We start from the raw sequence: 19500 nt of genomic DNA, 5'->3' as shown, positions 1-19500 counted from the left end.
TGCCCCTCCTCTCGGTAGGGCACTCATGAACGAAGGTAAAGATAGGATATGCCAGAAAAATGAAACTAGTTTATGACGAGTAATCAAGTCTTAAAATGTTTAATTGACTACACTTAGGTTAATCCTGCTACGAATCTAATTAAATAAAAAAATTAAGAGCTTTGCTAAGGCTCTTGAGTCTTACCTCAACCATTAATCTCTCTCCTACTCATTTTTAAAGTGCCGGGTTAGCAACCAGATGCTAAAATCCATAAACAAAGAATAAACAGTGAGCCGAAAATGTGTCCCAGTTAGACTGTTTCTATGGCATTCTTGTTAAATATAGATAAGAAGTTTTTAAAGAGGTTTGGAATTCACGGGCATAGATGGGTACAAAGTGTCACCCTACCTCCAGCAGGATCTAAAGAATCCTCTTGCCACCTTTGTGGGAGGTGAAATTCGATGGGTATTCAGCATTTCAGAAAGCCTATGAAGAGCATGGATGTGACCACCTTATACCACTTTAGTGACCATCTTAAAACATTCAAATACAGACTTGGGTCCTCACTTGTGACCTTTCTTTTGACATACTTAAGAATAGACAGATGACTGTTTTTAAGACACTAATGCTAAAGACCTGCTTGAATCATGATAAACTAGGTCATGTTGCAGTTTAAAACAACCCCCCCCCCCCCCCCCCCCCCAAATCTCAGGCTACAAACAGCAAAGGTTTATAACTCTCATGCTGCGTATCCAGGAAAATGTCTTGGCTTGGGTAATGTCTGCTGGCTTCAGGCATAGCTGGATCAAGATATTCCAAGAAGGTCCTTAAGGATCTGCCCTTTTGCTTCCCTCTGTTCAGCCTTCCTCTGTGGTTAGCCCCGGTCTCAAGCAGCCTCTACCAGTTCCATCCATATAACTCTAAGTCCAGGGGGAAAGAGATTTTCTCTCCCACAAAAAAATCCCAGAAGTTACCTAACTGCAAATTTGAATTGTATACTCATCCCTAAACCAAATACTGGGAAGCAGGAGATGAAAATGCACTGAATTATAAGCCTGGAGCCCATGGAGGGAGTGGCCCCATCCAAATTATGTGGGCTGACAATGTCAGGGGACTAGTCCCCTCAAAAAAACTCTGGGTGCTGTCACCAGACAAAGGGATGTTAAGATAAGCCCACATAGCAGTTTCTATTTATGGTCCAAGATTGAAAATGTCAGGACTCCCTGCTTGATTCAGGCTTTCCATAATCTAGGTGACAGCACCCCTACGTGCTCTCTTAATGGTTATAAGAAAGGGTTATTCAATTTTTGTTATTTATCCAGCAAGCAGATTTTGAGTGTATTCTGTACACCAAAAACTCTGCCACTGGAGGGGAATCCAAATTCCAATAAAATACAATGCCTGCCCTCAAAGAGCTCCTAAGGGCAAGGGCATTTAATACAAGATTACAAATTCCTGTCCCACATATTATAAAAGGGACATGTAGAAAGTGCTATGTGACATTTGTTCTGAATTTTCCTGGTCATTGAACATTCTTTTTTAGCTCACTGCCGAATCTCACAAAGTACATTTAAATCTAATTTCCACAGCAAATGAGAACGATGTTACATAAACAGTCAGGTTTTAGAACCTAAAGGTCAAAGTCTAGAATGTGCCATCCTTGTTTTACATCAATCCAGGATTTAAAATGAGATACATAAGTGGCATTCTACAACTATGAAGGTGACCTTGAAAGCAGTTTTTTTTTCCTTCAAACAAATAATGCCTCAGAGAGACAAATGTTACATATTCTTTGAGACAGAACAGCCAACAATTTGCAGTCCCACCTGCCATTCAAAATGCTGCAGAACTTTCCAGTAAAGACTGCCTTATGCTGAAGCACGTCGTGCCAGGTGAGGACACGTGTGGAATGGATAAGAAGGTAAGGGTCATATCAGCAGGAGTAAAGCTTCGACGAGCTCCACTAACAAAAGTGATTCATTCCTCCCAAATTTGTAACATCTTCAGAAACCAGAGGAAGTCGTATGAAATAGAACAGAGAGGAAGAATTTGTTGATGAGTGAAATTTGGAAGTATTCCGAAACTGAACTCAAGGCTGGTGATATTTTTTCCTACTTGACTAGAAATACATGTTACGTAGAAAGTGGACATTTAAGATTTAAAGAAGTGTTTAGAACATGGAGACTAGTCTTTATTTAGTTGCATTCAAGAAACATTTATTGAGCACCTACAATGTGCCCATGTCACATTGGGCAATGTTTATGCACAAATCAATGTTGCACAATACTTGGCCTTGTCTTACTGTCTATTAGAGATAAGGCATAAACAAATAGTTACAGCATTATGTCATTTACACTGGAACAGGCTTTTACAAGGTGCTGGTGGACAGAGTTGGGGGTGGAGAGAGGGAAGAGAGGAACTCTGTTTAAGTGGAAGCTTTAAAGATGCATGGTAGTTCACTAAGGTGATGAGTCCAATGAGGGTCCATGGAGGAGAGGGCAAAAGTATAAAGTATGTCCTCTACAGGCAACTTCAAGAAGCTCATATAGGCAGAGGGAAGCCATTGAAGGCTTTGGAACAAGAGAATGACTTAATCAAAGGTGTGCCTCAGAAATCCTTCTAGTGATGTTAGGGAGGATTGGACAAGGAGAAGGGGAGAGTTTGGAATAGATATGGCAGCCGGGGCAGGAGGGGCGGGGGGGGGGGGGGGGGGAGGCTCCTGCAAGGGTTCAGACCAGACTTGAGGACAGACTGAACTAAGTTAGGGTGATGATATTGGAGCAATGGGAACATGGTGGCCAGCTGCTAGTAAAGTAGAAAGGACAGGAGCTAGTTTTGGAAAAGGTAAGGAGAGGGAAATGGCCAACACAAGTCCCAGATGGGGCCTGCTTTAAGGATGTGGGATCTGTAGAGTCTCAGAAGGGTCCCAGGCTTGGTTTAATGCTCTGTCAACATCTTGAAACCACTAATTTTTGAACAAAGGGCCCACATGCTCATTTTCATTGTGCACTGGGCCCTGCAAATCCTACAGCTAGTCTTGCTCCCAGGCTTGTCCTGAGCTCAGAGGTGGATCACCTTGCCAATAATAGAAATTGGAAACAGAAGAACACATTTTGTTCTAAGAGGGATGGGTGGGGAGAGGTCAGTTTTGCAACGCATGTACTTATGGGCCATCAAAGTAGAGCTATTCAATAGGCTGTTAGAAATTGGATGTAAATTCCACGCAAGGTACACGCTAGAGTTATAGATGTAGGGAGTACCAAGCCTAAAGTGGTGGAGAGGTTGGGTATGGATGAGAGTGTTCAGAGGGAAAAGCAGCTGGAGACAGACCTTTGGGAGCACTTACGTTTAAGGGAAAGGGAGGGGAAAGAGAAACGGGAGAGGGGGGAGTTAGAGTCCTATGGGAAAATGTTGGAATTGTGTCCTGGAAGTCAAGGAAAAAAGTCTCAAGAAGGGAGTGACCGTGTGAGATAAGCCACAAAGAGATCCAGTGGGGAAAACGGCCATTGCACTTGACAGTAAGAGGGTCCATGGTCATCACTGAGACCAGTGGTGGAGATGGAGGTCCTATTATAATGGAATGAAGGAGCAACCAAGAGGAAACAGAAATAAGAGCAGACCATCCTTTCAAATACTTGGGCTAGGAAATCAAAAGGAGGAAAGGAGTTGAGAGTGTAGAGAATAGAGAAGCGTTTTGGTTTTTTTTCTTAAGATGGGGAAATTGAGCAGATATGCACGTGAGAGCCTTATCCTTAGCAGGTCAGAGGAGGGCACATACTTCCGGGACAAAAGTACATTCTGGAATGGGGAATGGAGACCAACAAATTCCCAGATGGAATGATCAGAGGGTGAATGCGTATTCTATACATTATTCCCTGCACGTATGTGTTAAAAAGAAAAAAAAAAAAGCCCTCAACAAATCTCTTAATTTTCTCAGTAATGTTAAGTTTACTCCTGAGAGTGAGGTGGTCAGGGTACGGGGCTTTAGAACAGTGCTGAGGCGACTCTTTGCAATCTATGAGAAGACACTGACCAGGGAGAAATATCACTGCTGAGTAGCAGGGAGGGCTCAGCGGCTCTCCAAGCAGAGGCCAGTCTCATGAAAGAGGCAGAACTGAATGACGCTTGTCATGTGTATGGATGAAAAACTAAGAGGCAACTTTAGCCCAGGGTATTAAGAACTCAACAAGGGGAAAAGCATTTGCCTCTGAATATTTTTTAATTAAGCTCTGAAGACCCTCCATTGCAATATTAAACCCTCACAACAGCACCTGCTTTCTCTGTGTTGCTGGGGCTGCCCAGCCAGCACCAAGGATCCTGGGCATTGGCTGGAGGCGAACCACTCTGGAGGCTGCAGCAGGGCAAGTGCTGATTTAGTGAATAATTAATGCATCACCAAGACCTGAGGCTCCTGCCTCCCTCAGCAGAAAGGAAGTTTATAAACCCATAAAGCAGCTTTACTTTGTGGTCTAATGATTAAACTTTCCCTGGGCCCTATTTCATTGCAGCTCAGTTAAAAGCTGACCAACTAGCCACTTAAACCCTTCTCCCTGGGGTAATTAAAAACAAGCAAAATCTCCAGGCTGGACTAGCAAATAACTGTACTCCCCTCGTGCAGGGCACTTTTGCGGAAAACCCCAACTTTGACTCCATCCATTGCGCTAAGGCAGCAGAATTGGGCTAGTTCAGTGGAAGGGTGGCGGTCCCGCCGCCAGCCTCACTTACCTCCCCAACGCCCAGGAGATGGGTGAGCTGCTTCTGTTCACCCCTAATCTAACCAGACAGGTCGCACACGGTGCCATTAGAAGCCCTCCCCTTCCCCCCACCTCACCATTTGTGTACCATGGAGTTCCTCTCTAGAATTGCCGAGGTGGCGCTTTGTGGAGACGGTGAAGTGTGTCTCATTCGTGGCTGAACCGACCCTGTCACGGTGAGATGGGAAAAAGCCTCACCAACAATAGCGTCATTCGAGAAATTACCTGAATTAGAGCCATCGTCTGGATTTAGGTAAGAAGTAGATTTTATAAAAACAATTAAATGGGTAATTCAATGCCGTGGCCACTTGGATGGCAGGGACGAAAGGCAGGTCCCGAATAAATGTGCGCGCCCAGGGAGCCGAGTGAGCAGCAGTTTCCTGGCTTCGCGTGGGCACCTTCGAGATGTCGAGTCTAGCCCAAGCTCAGTGATACCGGATTCCCTTCCTTCCCGGCAACAAACCTGACAGGTCGACCCTCTTTCTAAGGGTTAACCCGCCTTCCCTCCCCCGCCTCCCCCGGTGCCCGGGGCGGGAGTCTGTGGCCCCGGGTACCCTTCCGTGACTCACTCCTTGCAAATGTAAACGCCCGAGCGCGCGGTAGGTCCCGCCGGGCCCCCTCGCGCCGCGATCCCCACACCTACCTCCGCGACCAGCCCAGACGCCGCCCGTCCCCCGCGCGCCGCCCGCGCCGCGCCCCCGGGGGCGGCCCCGCAGCCCCGCCGGCACCCGGGAGAGCCCGAAGCCCGCGGCGACCGCAGGCGCGGCCTTAAAACAAAAGAGGCGCCCCGGGAGGGTGGGACCCGGACCTCACCCCCTCCTCGCCCTGCGGTGGCCGCCCGCCCCCTCAGCCCCTGCTCTCCGTGTGCGCATGAGCGGAGGCGCCTCCCCCGGTTCCTCCCAAGGCTAAACTTTCTGATTCCCTTCTTTGGGCTCGGGGCTGCCGGCGGCGGGGAGAGCGCTCGCACCGCTCGGTGAGGAGGACAAAGTGGCTGCGCGATTTTTTCCCCCTCCCGACCCTCCAACTCCCCGCTTCCGTGGGAGCGGCAGGAAATGGAAGGGCCCCTCTCTTCTCTATGAACATTAGCTTTTTTTTTTTTCTCTACTTCTCCAGAAAGGAAGACGGGGGAAAAAAGGACAGGCGGTTCGGCGGGTGCGTGCTCCCCTCCTCTGCAAGGACTGTCCCCTCGGCTACAGGGACTGGCCATGGGGCTGCTCCAGGTGTTCGCTTTCAGTTTCTTAGGTAATTCCGCGGACGCGGTGGGGGGTGGGGTGGTGGAGGGTGGGAGGAGGAGTGGGCTTGGATGGGGAAGAAGACCGCGAAGGCTTTTGACCCGGCTTCGAGGGAGCCCGGAGGATCCGCCGAGGGACTGGGGTGGGAATCGTGCCCTGGGATTAAACGCCAGCGCCCTCGGTGGCGGCTGGGGAGTGCGCGCGAGGATCGCCGCGGACCCGCAACCCGGGGGCTCTGTGCCCAGAACTGGGGATCCCCGGCCCCTGCTCCGGGCTTTGCACCTTCGGCCGATTCACTGTGAGTCTCTCCACTGCGGGGGCAGGCTGCTTGGGGTGGGCTGGGGGCTTGCCGCGGAGGGCTCCCCTGGAGCCCATTTCCCAGCGAAGTGTTCTAGCTGAGCGCAGGCTTAGTCCTGGGAACAGATTGGAGCCATGTGGCTTCAATTAACCATCGCTGTTTGCCCCCGGATGGCGCCAGAAACAGCTGGACCGGGTGCTTCCCTGGAATGACGAAGCGTTGAAGCCACTCCAAAGCCGCAGGGACTTGTCCCCTCGCCCCTTGCTTGGGAAGGCGGCGCCCCCTGCGAGTCCTGCTGCCTCGCCCCCAAAGAAGCGCCCGGGACCTCCCAGCATGCACGCACACACACTCGCAACCCCACACTCACACATTTCCACGCGCGCGCACACACAGGGTTTCACACTGAGGATGCACAGGCTGCCGCGTGCACGGAGGTTCATACACTCACCCACCTACCGGCGCGCGCATGGGTGTTTGGCCTCTCGCGTCCCTGCGCTCAGGTCCAGGCACAGGCACATGGAAGTGGCTGGTCTGCACATCTACCTTTTGTGGCTGGAGCTGCTTCCCCAAGGCAGATCTGGGTGGGCTTGAGTGTCTGTGGGTCTCCCGGGAATGATGTTCTGGGCTGCCGGACCAACGTGATCTCGTGTCTCTTTCCGAACCCTCTCCACGTCCCGGCCTCTCCCTTCGCTCGTCTTTCCACTATGCCTCTTTTCTGTGCGTTCTGCTTTCTTCTGAACCTACTCTGTTCCCGCCCCTGCTTGTTTTCCTTTTGCTCGGGCTCGCTCCCTGCTTGTGCCCTCCTCCCCACCTCCCCGGTCGCCTGCCCTTTCCACAGCCCTGTGCGGAGCCCAAGTGCGCGCTCAAGAACCCGAATTCAGCTACGGCTGCGCGGAGGGCAGCTGCTACCCCGCCACGGGCGACCTTCTCATCGGCCGGGCACAGAAGCTCTCGGTGACCTCGACGTGCGGGCTGCACAAGCCTGAGCCGTACTGTATTGTCAGCCACCTCCAGGTGAGGGCGGAGATCCCAGCTCCCGGCTCTGCGCGCGCCTCCTCCGGTCCAGACCTAGGGGCCAGGCCCTGGGGACTCCACATCCTGCCAGCGGTAGGAAGCGCGGCCAGTCGGGGAGTCCCGGGATTGGACTGGTTGCTCACCCTTTCTTGCTCCATCTCGGTTTTCACAGTTGTATCCGCCAAACATTTCCTGCCGCCTCCACCGCCGGCACAGTCCGCATGGAAAGGCAGGGCTGCGGGCAGACCTGGTCCCTGCCCCGGATCCTGACCGGGAGCCTTCAAAAGTCCCGAGTGTTTTAGGTTTTGTTTTTATTTTAAATCTGTCCTCCTTGGAAATGTGTATAAAAGATAGTTTATGCTCTTTTTCTTATACTGAGTAGTGATCTTTGGTTTTTCCCGTTTCACTTGGATAAAGGGTATGGCAGCACTGACAGATACCTTGCAAGGTCGCTGTAATCACTGAACCTGATTTTCTCTCCTGTGGTGCTGTTCCCCATCTACCTCCATTAGATACTTTTTTCAAAATGCCCTGGTTGCCATGGTACCCTGATAGAGAAGGACCAAAATGAAATTTCAGGGTGCTGCTTCTAACAGTGGGCCAGGATCTTAGATTTCAAAGGTCACGTTTTTACAAAGTCAAAACTAATTTTTATTTTATTATTTTTAAAAGATTGTATTTATTTTTCAGAGAGAGGGGGTACAAGCAGGGGGAGTGGTAGGCAGAGCAGGCAGAGGGAGAAGCAGGCTCCCCGCTGAGCAAGGAGCCCCATGTGGGGCCCAGGACCCCCAGGATCATGACCTGAGCCCAAGGCAGATGCTTAACCTGACTGAGCCACCCAGGGGTCCTAAAACTAATTTTTTTAAAAAAAGACCCAAAACCAACTACCTAGAATCAGAAGCCTTTTGCTTGATTTTTTTTTTTTTTTCTTAAGTAGACTGATATTTCTGACCTCTAAAGCAAGCAAAAGGCAGCTGGGCCAGAGCCAACTGCTTCCATTTTGGTCCCTTCCCCTATCTGTACACCTGCCCTTTGGGAGGAGGTCCATGCTGTGCAGTTTGCACGGCGGAGGCCTTAAACTGGATTCACTTTTACAAAGCCAAGAGAGCGCCCATCCTGGAGACCTGATAAATTAAACCAAAGGAATGCGGTAAAGTGGATTCTGCTCATTTGCTTCCAGGTTTATACAGAGATGTCTAGACTGCTTCCTCCTGCTTAGAAGGGTGGCTGTAATTAAACTTTTTTTTTAAGTTCTGGTCATTGTTCTTCAGTATTAGTTTCCTTGACTACAAGTTTATGAAGGCAGTCGATGGTACCTTTTCTAATATTAGCATGTAAATTTTACCTAAAATATTGTGTTAACATTTACCTCGGAGGCGAGGACATCCTGTAAATGAATCACTAGATTCTGAAACTGGCTTTGGCCAGAATGAGAATTGAATTGTCTTCAAAGCCAAGTCGAGGCAAACTCACTGGTTTACGTGATTAGCCATGAAAGTGTGGAGTGCTCTTTACAGATATCAGAGCCTAAAGAAAGGGACTGGGTGTGCGCTTTTCTCAAACATTTAATGGGTCTGAAAATTGAGGCAGGAATCTTAAGTATTTTGTCCAGGGTCCCACTGCATTCCTGACTTCTGTTCTCTCTCTTTTTCTTAGTATATTTTGCTAGTCCCTAAATCCTTTTGAGAGGAAGGGGATAACTAATAGCTAAATAAATACAAACATAAGAGTACAGCCTGTTGGTACTGTCCTTATGAGAATGTTACCACTGCTTGAATGTTGTTCGATGTATGTGGATCTCCACAGAGGCCATCTCAGCTTCATTAGGGTCCATGTTGGCGTTCTTTGAGTTAGTCTCAGGATACAGTGCTTTCAACAAAGCAGCACAGCATGATACCCACTTCCCAGATATTCTGTGCGGTTTCTAGGTTAGCCTGCAAGCTGCCGCCATGAGTTCACTGCTTGGGCAGAGCAGAAGCTGAGGAAACTGGTTCTGTATTTCCCAAAGCTGCTTAAATACATCTGCCTAATACTTGGCCTCTGTCTTGTGAGGTTTTAGAAAATCAGGCTGAATGAATATTTTTTTCCTTTCATTTTTCAGTTTGCTTTATGTCAGCAGAAATTCTCTAATACCTCTTCTGCATTTTACTGGAAGAGTAAGCTTCTCTAGCTATTCATTGAGATGAAGGCTTATGCCTAGAAATTTCATTTTGATTAAATTAATAGTTTGTGGAAACAATGCCACCTTTGACTTTTGACCTTGAATTTACAAGAGTGGAGGAAATTTTCAGGAGTAATTCATATCCCATAAGTTAAAAAGCAGAAGGCATATTATGTGTCACGTAAGTAATTTTGGCATATGCATTTTTCTTGAAGCAAGTAGATTTGATTTCTGTATTGTGGGCTTAATTTTTGGTGTGTGCGTGTGTGTCTGTCTGTCTGTGTGTGATTGCTTCCTAGACTCATGAAACTAACTTTCCTTTCAGGAAGACAAAAAATGCTTCATCTGCAATTCACAAGATCCTTATCATGAGACCCTCAATCCTGACAGTCATCTCATTGAAAATGTGGTCACTACATTTGCTCCAAACCGCCTTAAGATTTGGTGGCAATCCGAAAATGGTATGTGGTTGGTGTGGGAACAAGTTCCACGGTGTGTGATTGGTCACCTGGAAGGAGTTTATAGACTCCTGAGTATTTGTAATCTTGATTGGTTTCTCTGCCCGGTAATTATGGCCTTTAGCAGATTTACTGCCTAGCACTAACTTTTCTTGGTAAAATCTGATCTTTTTTCCGGAAGCATGCACTTTCTATAAGAAAGCAGTCTTTGATGCTGGACCAAAGGGGTATTTCGTAGTCCTCATCTGAGGGGAGTCTGCGGGGATGGGGTGTATCAGTTGGGGGTGTGGGAAGGCCCTGCACAGCCCTGAATCTTCCACAAAATACAGCGTCTTTCATTTTGATCAACCCCAAAGGAAAGGGCAGAAGCAGCCCCCACCTCTACCATCGCCGTCCTTCCCTCTAGAGAAAATTCAGTAATAGTACTATGAATCAGCACTAGATGTTAATTTTTCAAGGACTCTGTCAACCTAGATATGACCCCAACTCAGTTTCTCTAGTGAGTATGTGAACCCAGCCCCCTTTTCCTTTATTTGCCTTGGGATTTGGGTTTAGTAAATTCATCAAATTTGTTGTTACTTCACTGGGAAACTAAGCCCCAGTTAGTTTGGCATTTTTTTCAAACTTGAATGCTGAACTTTGGGAAATAAAGGTAGAGTTATTGTGTCTCTTAATTAACAAGGTACCATTAGATGTTGCAAAAAATTATGAGAATTCTGGCTCTCAAAGAAGTGAACCTAGGCTTGGCCATAGAGAGCATGGATTCGACTAGATCTCTCTATTATATATGCCCTATCTCTGGGAAGCTTTCAGAGGCTTGCTGTCATTTAACAATCTATAAAGAGGAGCTCCCTTACTAGACTTCCTTGTCATTGACTATGAAATTATACTTGCTTTCCAGAAGATTGTTGGTTTCTGGGGGAGGGTTGATTGATTTTTCATTGGTCAGCCTTGGGACTGCGTTGTTTACCAGATTGAGACAGACTGGTCCTCAAAAAAGCATGTGTCCATTAGAGCCTTATCAATTCTTAGAGGTGGTTATCTTGGCTGGTAGTTAGTGTGAAAGAGAGGTTTCTGTAAGTGTACTCAAATCCCAAAGGACTTCTGAAATAGCAGAGAGCTGCTTACAAATAGGAGCATGTCCCGACTGCCCACATTCTTCCCGTGACATGAAAAGACCATTAGAAGGACGTCTCAACTTTAGTATCAAGTTGATAGACAGTAAAATTGTTCATCATGTGCTGTAGTTCCAGGGAAGGGTTTTTCTTGGTTACATCAGGAGTTCATCAATTTCTGCAACTTTGAATTTGTGGAGCAAGAGAGGCCAAATGCCAGAAAGACAGATTTTCATGTCGAGGGGCTTGCATTCTCTGTCACGAGAGATTAGATGAGGTTAGGCTGAAGCCTAGTCTTCAGAAAGTCAGACTGATGGTTACTGCCCCGTCCTCTCCTTGGTGTCCAACAGCTCATCATTAAAGACGTTCTTTATGGATGTGATGTTATCCATTTTCCGTGGGTTTCATCCAAGTTGAGCTTTAGATGGCGGCATTAAATTATCGGTGTTCAGGCATCGAAACGGGCTCGGAGGGTGCAGCTACTTTTCACTTACCCTTCCTAATGATCTATCCTTAGGTCCAACAGAAATCAAATATGCCATAAAGGAATCATCTTGTTTCTTTTCTCTGTGGATTTTTCTTCCCTTATTAAAAAAAAAATAACAACTGTAATGCCTTATCAGGTTCTAAATCTAAATGGAATGTGCTTTTAGGGCGCACATTGCAGCCTATGTTCTTATGTTACAGAAAGGGTACTGGTCTTGTTTGTACTTTACGTTATTTTGTTATCTCTTCATTTTGAACAAACATTGTAGGCTTTTAAAAAGCCTGGGAGAGAAGAGACACATGGTGGCTGAGCTAGCATTTCACGCTGAAATGTCCAGAGTCGGTTTATAATATGCTCTTTTTAATAAGTTAGATAAGGCTGGTTAGTGTGATTATAATGTTTTTCTTTAACATTCCAACTAACTCATATCCGTTTCAGTGACCACCCCCCACCCCCTACAATTGGCTTGGCGGTTTTCCAGTGGGAGAGTTTATTTCAAAAGTCCTACTGATTTCCTGAAAATACACCAGCCCGTGACATGATTCATTCTGACACATTCCTGTCTTCCTGCCTTTAAGACTTCTTTTGCTCTAGAAGGTGGACCCCCAGAGCTCTCTCGAGCCCAGGAAACAGGGAGGGGTCTCCTTTAGTAAACAGGCAGGTTGGAGGGCCCGAGGTATTGGAGGGGAGGGAGGTACTTTCCATCCCTAGAATTCCAGTGGCCTTTTTAGTGTGTTAACGTGGGACTGACCGACCCTCGGGGCATGGTGCAAATGCCCATTTGTTTGTTCAGGCTTCCCCCTGAAAGGGAAGATGTTAGTATTTGTTCTGGGCCGGTTCATTTATTTGACCCATTCTTTGTCTCTGGCATTGTTTTTCGGTTGTGGTGATGCATCCAGAGGCTTCCCCATCAGGGACAGGTCTTTCTAAACGGGAGCATAACTAACATGCGTGGTAGACTCTTATTTATTTTCTTTGCTGCTGCATTAAAAAAAGGAATACTTGTGATTTGCCTGGGGGAGGATTAGGTCTCCTGCTTTAGGCTGCAAGCTGAACCCCTACTGTGCACAGGAAGTGACCCCATCCTTCCCCTCGGAGAGTCACTGGGCTTAGAGGATTGGGAAGATGTTTTACTTTCTCCTAAGCCAAAGCTGCCTTTCTCTTTTTTTAAGGTTTTATTTATTTGACAGAGAGAAACACAGCTAGAGAGGGAACACAAGCAGGGGGAGTAGGAGAGGGAGAAGCAGGCTTCCTGCGGAGCAGGGAGCCCAATGTGGGGCTCGATGTGGGGCTCGATGTGGGGCTCGATGTGGGGCTCGATGTGGGGCTCGATCCCAGGACCCTGGGATCATGACCTGAGCCGAAGGCAGACGCTTAACAACTGAGCCACCCAGGCGCCCCCAAAAGCTGCCTTTCTTGACAGCAACTAGAGGCATTCTGCCAGAGGCCTTTTCCACCGAGCAGATGCAGTATGTCGAACTCCCCGAACGATTTGTGGAAAACTGGAGAATCCTTCTGATTTGTGCCTTACCTCCTACCCCGAGGCAGGTTTCTTGTCTTCGGCTTCACTTTCAGATAGAATGCAAGGAGGATTTCTATGAGGGGCATAAAGAGAATTTAAGACAACAGTCCCAACTCTTCACAGATGGCCCTGTTTAGCTTACTATTTCCTTTCTTCTTTCTAAACAATCTCCTATAGGCGTGGAAAATGTAACAATCCAACTGGATTTGGAAGCAGAATTCCATTTTACTCATCTCATAATGACTTTCAAGGTAAGGAATTCGTCACTTTTCCCACAAATGACACGTTGAGAGCGCTGTGTCATTCCCTTTTCTGTATGGATGTCTGTTGTGAGTTGGCCTAAATGGGAACTTAAATATTCTTGTTGCCATAAATTGGGATCATCGAGCAGCTTTTAAAGATGGGCATGAATAACTATGTTTAACAAATACTCTATCTTCATGGCAAGCAGGAGAGAGCGAGCCTCTATTCTAAGGTAATTCAACTGTAAACTTTTAATTAGATGTCTTTTTATTTCCCCACGGAGAGAGGCAGCTTTGACTCTCCCAAACCACAATGAAACATCTGGAAAATAAATCCCTGATCCCTTGTGTTGATGTTTTAATGCTGAGCTTGGTAACTGCAAAGGAAGTGTATTATCTTTAGTTTTCAAGGGTTTGCAAAATTTGTGGGAACAGTTTTGCGGTTCCTTAAGAAATGCGTATGCCTTCTTAAATGTGGATTTTCTCATCCTTTTTCTTTTAGAGATGTAAAATGACTCCGGGGCTAGGGAATTTCTCTGGACAAAGTCCCTTTGTTTCCTCATAAGCAGCTGCCTGGAAATGACAGACTTCGCATGGCTTAAAGTACACGTTGATGCACATAAAACCCATAATTTACCTCTGGCTTCTCAGATTAAAATCGCTTTGGGTAGTTTTTGGTTGGAGTCGGGGGCCTTAGCTGCACCCTCTCAGGTTAGGAAGAGGTGCCAGGGAGAGATTGACCCACGTGTGTGGGTAGCCGAGAAAGTCTTACCGTGCCTGGAACCAAAGCCTGGGAGGCCAAGGAGCATGGAAGTCAGAACATGACTAGGAGGGATGGTGGACTGCTGGCTCCCAGGCCTGAGCCCCTACCCCCTGCCAAGCCTCCCCACCCCCCACCCCAGAGGTGCTGTTGCTGCTAGAGAGGAAGGCTCCCACTGTGACACCTGACACTGGGGGAGGCAGGGGCTTTTACTAAGCAGCTCAACACTGCGCCTCCTCCCTTCATTAACCGCGGCCAAGCTCAGCCTGGCCATTAGAAGTGAAACTCAGCCATGCATGAGGATGTTGCCTTCCTGTTATGTGACGCCTAAAAATATACAAAAATATCATTATTCATGTCGATGGCCCTATCTTTTACTTCGGAAAGGGCATCTGTGTGCCTACATGGGTCATTCTGAGTTTGCGTACATCCAGAGGTCCTTTGGAATACTGTAGTTAAATACTCATTCAAGTGAATACCGTGGGCCAGAGGTGAAACTGTGCACACAAGTGAGGAAGGTCAAAGAGGCGGTGACCGAACAGGGCCATGAAGAATGGGTACTGGCAGTCAGACTGTGGTTGGTGAGAGAGACCTCATCCTGCAGGTTCTAGCTCCCATGTGAAAAGCAGTATCTATGGGGCTGGACAGGCTTGGGTATAAATCTCCACTCTGCCCCTTCTTGGCACGTGTGGCCGGAGCCTCGGCTTCTTCTCGGGAAGGAAGAATGAGAACACCTGCGTTCTAGGGTTGTGCGACCTAGCCCTCTGCTGCGGGAATAGGCATCATCTTGCTACCTGGCACCTAATGGGAATGCGATCATCTCTATCTATGCTGATGCTTGGCAGGTAGTGATTGCTCTACAAATATTTACTGACTGAATAAGTAGATCAAGGAATTCAGCCATCTTCTGTCTGTAAGAAACTGCCCTAGGCCTTGCGGGAGATTTTAAAGATACCGCGGTTGCTTTTCTGCGGGACCTTCCCACCTATACTAGGGGTGCAGGGGAAACACAGACTTGCAAATAACTTATGTCACAGAGGGTGCTGAGTGCTCCAGCAGAAGGTCGGACGGTGCACTTTCTGAGCACGGAGGCGGGCGAGAGTAGTCTTAGCCTGGGCCGAAGCAGGAAGCTTCGTGAAGAGAGATCTGGGACTGCATTTGACCCGGGCCGGGAACGGTGAGCAGGATCTCCGTGGGAGGAGGTGCAAGAAAAGCCATTCTTGGCAGAGGACACCGTGTGAGAGCAAAGCGCTGGTGGGGGACAGTTCAGGCAGGGTTTGCCTTGAGCACGGGGCCGTGAGGGGCAGAAGGAAGGAAGATGACAGTCAGGAGGACTGGGACTCCTGGCCGAGGGGTGCGAACTGTATAGGAAATGGGGAGCCGTTGACAGGGAAATGAGACTATTTCAGGAAGGTCGCCTAGAGGCAACAGAGGAGGGCCCGGGACAGTGAGAACCGAGGGCTCGTGGGGAGGCCCCCGTTGAGGCCTGTGTTAATGGGGGGCTCACCTAGGAGACTACTGGTGTGCATGCAGAGACGGGCCTAACTCTCGCGTAGGAGGGAGCTGCCCCTGCCTTCCAGGGAGTCCTGGATGTATTGCCAGCAAAGTTTTTTCAAATCACACACGTCCCCTTGCTGCCATACTCTTAGCCTCCACACTCTTAGCGTCCACTGCTACTGCCTTTGAGAATCAGCACTCACTTTCTATGGGAGGCCTCGGTTGGACCCTTTGTAATCAGAGGTTCAGCCGTGAATCGGAGAAGGATGAGAAGCAGAACGACAGAAGGGAGGGCAAGGAGAGGGATGAAGCAAAGATATCTTGGCTGTCCGAGCTGAGTAAGCAGGAGCGTGGCAGTGGGGTGACAGGAGCGCGGACAGGAGCGGGTGGTGGTGAAGAACACGTGTTTGCCATGGAGATAGCTGCTTGCTAAGGGGAGTGGGTTTTCGTGGGCCAGCGAAACTCCTGTAACCTATACATGGTGTGTTTTGGTCGATAGCCCGGTGTTTCCAAAATCATAGCTCTTTCATGGAGTAGAAATTCAGAGGTGGCCGCGCCGCGGTGTGAGCCCTGAGCAGGTTGTTGAGTAAGCAGACTGTGGAAGGGCCTCCATTCTGAACATACCAGTGTTGTCCTGGGTTCCAGCAGCCTCCTAACTCCACAGGAAATCGGAGAACTCTGTCAGTGGCCCTTTGGGACTCAGAAGCTTCCAGAAAGGACGGAGAAAGGAGCACAGCCAGCACTGGCTGTAAGGCGTTTCCTCTCTGCTCCCCTGTGACGCGGAGACATCAGGCTGCTCTGTCCCTAGAGGTCGCCACCCAGGAGGCAGGTCTCCTGGGGAGCTTGTCTTGGCTGAGGTAGTTATTGGGGTTTTCCCCCCCTTACTTTAAAATCCTTCATCACATACTCTTGAGTTTAATAAAGTACCATTTTCTTATATTCCTGAATAGGTAAAAAAAAAAGGTAAAAACCCAAGCAACTAGTAAGTGAATAAGCCAAAGGATCTGTCAAAATGTGACCTTCCGTTTTCTGATCCTTGTCTCCTTTGATCTGTGCAAAAGACCATCAGGATTATTAAGGAAGACAGAAGGAGGTCTGGGAATGCACTCGTCTCACCATTAGTGGTCACCCAGATTTCTCCCAAGCATTGGTTTTAATTCAGAAGGGAGGGTCTGTTCAGGTTCTGTTGGCTGGGCTGGCTCAATTGTCCTGTTGTTCTCCCTGCAACGGAACGTGCCTTCCACTTCCCAAACGTCCGTACCCCCTCCTCGGGCACGGAGGCCTGGGCCCCCTGGTAGAGCTCATCCTGCTTCGTCTCTTCTTTCCAGTGCACCCTGCCCACCACACCCTCCCAAATCTCTGTCCTGCCTCAGTTTCCAAGAGTCTGGCCTTTGTACTCCATCCTCTGTGACATTCGTTTGCTGGTCTGCTATGACGCCATCAGCCAGGGAGGCAGAAGGTTGGGTTTGGGCCTCATTCAGCCTGGGTTTGAATCTAAGCTCTGCCTCTAGCTAGCGAGTCAGTGAATGTGTCTGAGCCTCAAGTTCTCACGTGTAAGAAGAGGGTGTCGTGAGGGTGTGTTAGCTTCCTGGGGCCGCCATAGCGAGGTACCCCACACTGGGGGGCTTAAACCACAGAGGTGTGTTGTCTCACAGCTCTGGAGGCTTGACGTGCAAGATTGAAGTGTGGGCCGAGTTGGCTCCTCCTGCGGCCTCTGTTTCCTTTGGAGATGGCGGTCTTTCCTCTCTCTCCCCTTGGTCTTCCCTTGGACACGCCCGTACCCTAGTTGTTGCTGCTTATGAAGAACACCAGTCCGTGGGATTAGGGCCACTGTAAGACCGCCTTCTTTAATCAGCCACGTAAATACCTGATCTCCAAATACAGTCACATTCCGAGGGACGAGGGCTTAGGTCTTCAACATAAGAATTTGGGGAGGACACCATTCGGCCCATAACAGGAGGTTAGGAAATGATGAATTAAAGTGCCTGGCACCACTCTCTTTCCTTCTTTGGCTAGCCCTGTGTTGATGCATTTTCTGGAGCAATGACTTTGGCTCTTTTATCTTGCCCTTTGCTTTTCGGGAGGAAATCGTACCTTTGGAGGTTTCAAATATCGTATGCCAACAGTGATTCCCAGATCCACGGTTCAGGCTCCATTGGCGCAGCTGGGTGCCAGACCGCTGTTTCTGGTTGTCCAGTGGGTGTCCCTTGTGGATGCCTCACGTGTTACTAGTCCAGAACCAAACACCTTCCTTCTCTTCTGTGGCTTTGCTCTTAGCACGGTTGCCCCCCACTATCCAAGCTCAAGTGCCCGTGTTTCTCTCCTTCCCTCCCTTTCCACTGAAACCTAACGGATCACCAAGTGCAGTTCAATATATTTTACTAAATTCATTAAGTTTTCAGAACAATTGCATCCTTTCTCTCTGACCATACTGTAATGCTTGAGTTAGGACCTTCATCTTTTTTTCTCTCAGTTGGTTTCCTTGTCACTTGTTTTTTTTTCTTTTTTTTTTTTTTTAAAGATTTTATTTATTTGACAGAGAGAGAGACTGAGAGAGGGAACACAAGCAGGAAGAGGGGGAGAAGGAGAAGCAGGCTTCCCACGGAGCAGGGAGCCCGATGCGGGGCTCGATCCCAGGACCCTGGGACCATGACCTGAGCCGAAGGCAGACGCTTAATGACTGAGCCACCGAGGCGCCTCTGTCACTTGGTTTTTTTTGCTTATTGTTTTTTCCATGTCCGATAACAGTGCCCCGGGATTATTTTTGTAAAGTGCAATCTGATCATTTCATTCTGTCCACTTAAGTCTTTCGGTGTTCCCCTTTTGTGGCATAAAAATAAAGGAAACCCCTTCGCATGGCCACGAATTCCTTCCTCCCCTGCCCTAGTCAACCTCTTCTGCTGCCTGCAGCCACCTCCACCCACCGCCTGGAAGACCCCACCCTTTTAGGATCCAGTTTGAGGCCATCTTGTTTCTGAAGCATTCCCTAGCTTGTGTGTGTGTGTGTGTGTGTGGTAAAATACACATAACACAAAATTTGCCATTTTAACCCTTTTTAAATATACAATTCAGTAGCATTAGGTGTCTTCACAATGTTGCGCAACCATCACCACTATCTATTTCCAGAGCTTTTTCATCACCCGAAGTATAAACTCTACCCATGAAGCAATAACTCCTCATTGCCCCCTCCCCCCAGCCCCTGGAAACCTCTAATTTACTTCCTGTCTCGGTGTACTTGCCTATTCAAGACATTTCCTATCAGTGGAATCCTACAATATCTGCCCTTTTGTGTCTGGCTTCTTTCACTGAGTAGAAGGTTTTCAGGGTTTATCCATGACGTAGGAAGTATCTGAGTTTCTTCTTTATGGCTGAATAATATTCTGTTGTATGTATATACCATGTTTGGTTTAACCATTCGTCTTTGATGGATACTTGGGTGGTTTCTGCCTTTTGGCCATTGTGAACTGTGCCGCTGTGAACATTCACGTGCGAGCATCTGTCTGAGTCCCTGTTTTCTGTTCTTTGGGGAGGGGGATAGCTAGGAGTGGAATTGTGGGATTCCGCAGCTGCTCGAGTTAGTCATTCCTTCCTCTCGCTTTCCCGGAGCACACTGTAGGAGACTCTGCTGTGGTGTTCTGTATCCTAGATGATTTCTGTCTGTGCTTCCTGGGGCTGTCTGCAGCCTGCAGACCGCTGTCCGTACCGAGCATGGTCAGCACACAGCTGCCGAATGATTACACGAATGAATGACGAGCAAGCAGGCAACCTAACCAGTCCTATTATGGATGGTGACTGACTCTACCAAAGAGTGTTTGCTGTGAAGTCCCGCTTATAATCAGCTTCTAAAGAGAAACAGCTTACTAATCTCCGCTGGGGTGGGAGAAAGTGCAACATTGCGAGGCTAGACACTTGCCTGTAAGAGGGGGCTCCGTGCAGTAGCCTGAAGGATTTGAAATCCAGCCACAGTCCGCAGTACCAAT

At 48.3% G+C, this 19500-nt stretch overlaps 1 protein-coding gene and 1 long non-coding RNA gene across 3 annotated transcripts in view; one reads left to right on the top strand and one right to left on the bottom strand.

Annotated features, from left to right (window-relative positions):
* LOC116631155 overlaps nucleotides 1-7083 on the bottom strand; it is a 44325-nt gene extending 37242 nt beyond the window's left edge. Inside the window, exon 1 of the long non-coding RNA XR_004299098.1 lies at nucleotides 6721-7083. This is a non-coding gene — a long non-coding RNA (uncharacterized LOC116631155). The remainder of the gene's footprint in view (nucleotides 1-6720) is intronic.
* The window catches only part of LAMB1 (laminin subunit beta 1), a 71136-nt gene continuing 56447 nt past the window's right edge, over nucleotides 4812-19500 (top strand). Inside the window, exons 1-5 of one of the 2 annotated variants that reach the window (XM_032402395.1) lie at nucleotides 4812-4987; nucleotides 5848-5976; nucleotides 7103-7278; nucleotides 9765-9900; nucleotides 13199-13272. In XM_032402395.1, the coding sequence (XP_032258286.1) occupies nucleotides 5940-5976; nucleotides 7103-7278; nucleotides 9765-9900; nucleotides 13199-13272 (423 nt within the window). In that variant the 5' untranslated portion in view covers nucleotides 4812-4987; nucleotides 5848-5939. Of the gene's footprint in view, nucleotides 4988-5487; nucleotides 5708-5847; nucleotides 5977-7102; nucleotides 7279-9764; nucleotides 9901-13198; nucleotides 13273-19500 lie in introns of those variants that run through there. The other variant, XM_032402394.1, reaches the window with a different exon arrangement.

Source organism: Phoca vitulina, unplaced genomic scaffold (assembly GCF_004348235.1).
Source record: "Phoca vitulina isolate PV1807 unplaced genomic scaffold, GSC_HSeal_1.0 scaffold4, whole genome shotgun sequence".
NCBI lineage: Eukaryota > Metazoa > Chordata > Mammalia > Carnivora > Phocidae > Phoca > Phoca vitulina.
Note: the sequence above shows the minus strand (reverse complement) of the source record. Positions and strands in the feature narration are given on the sequence as shown.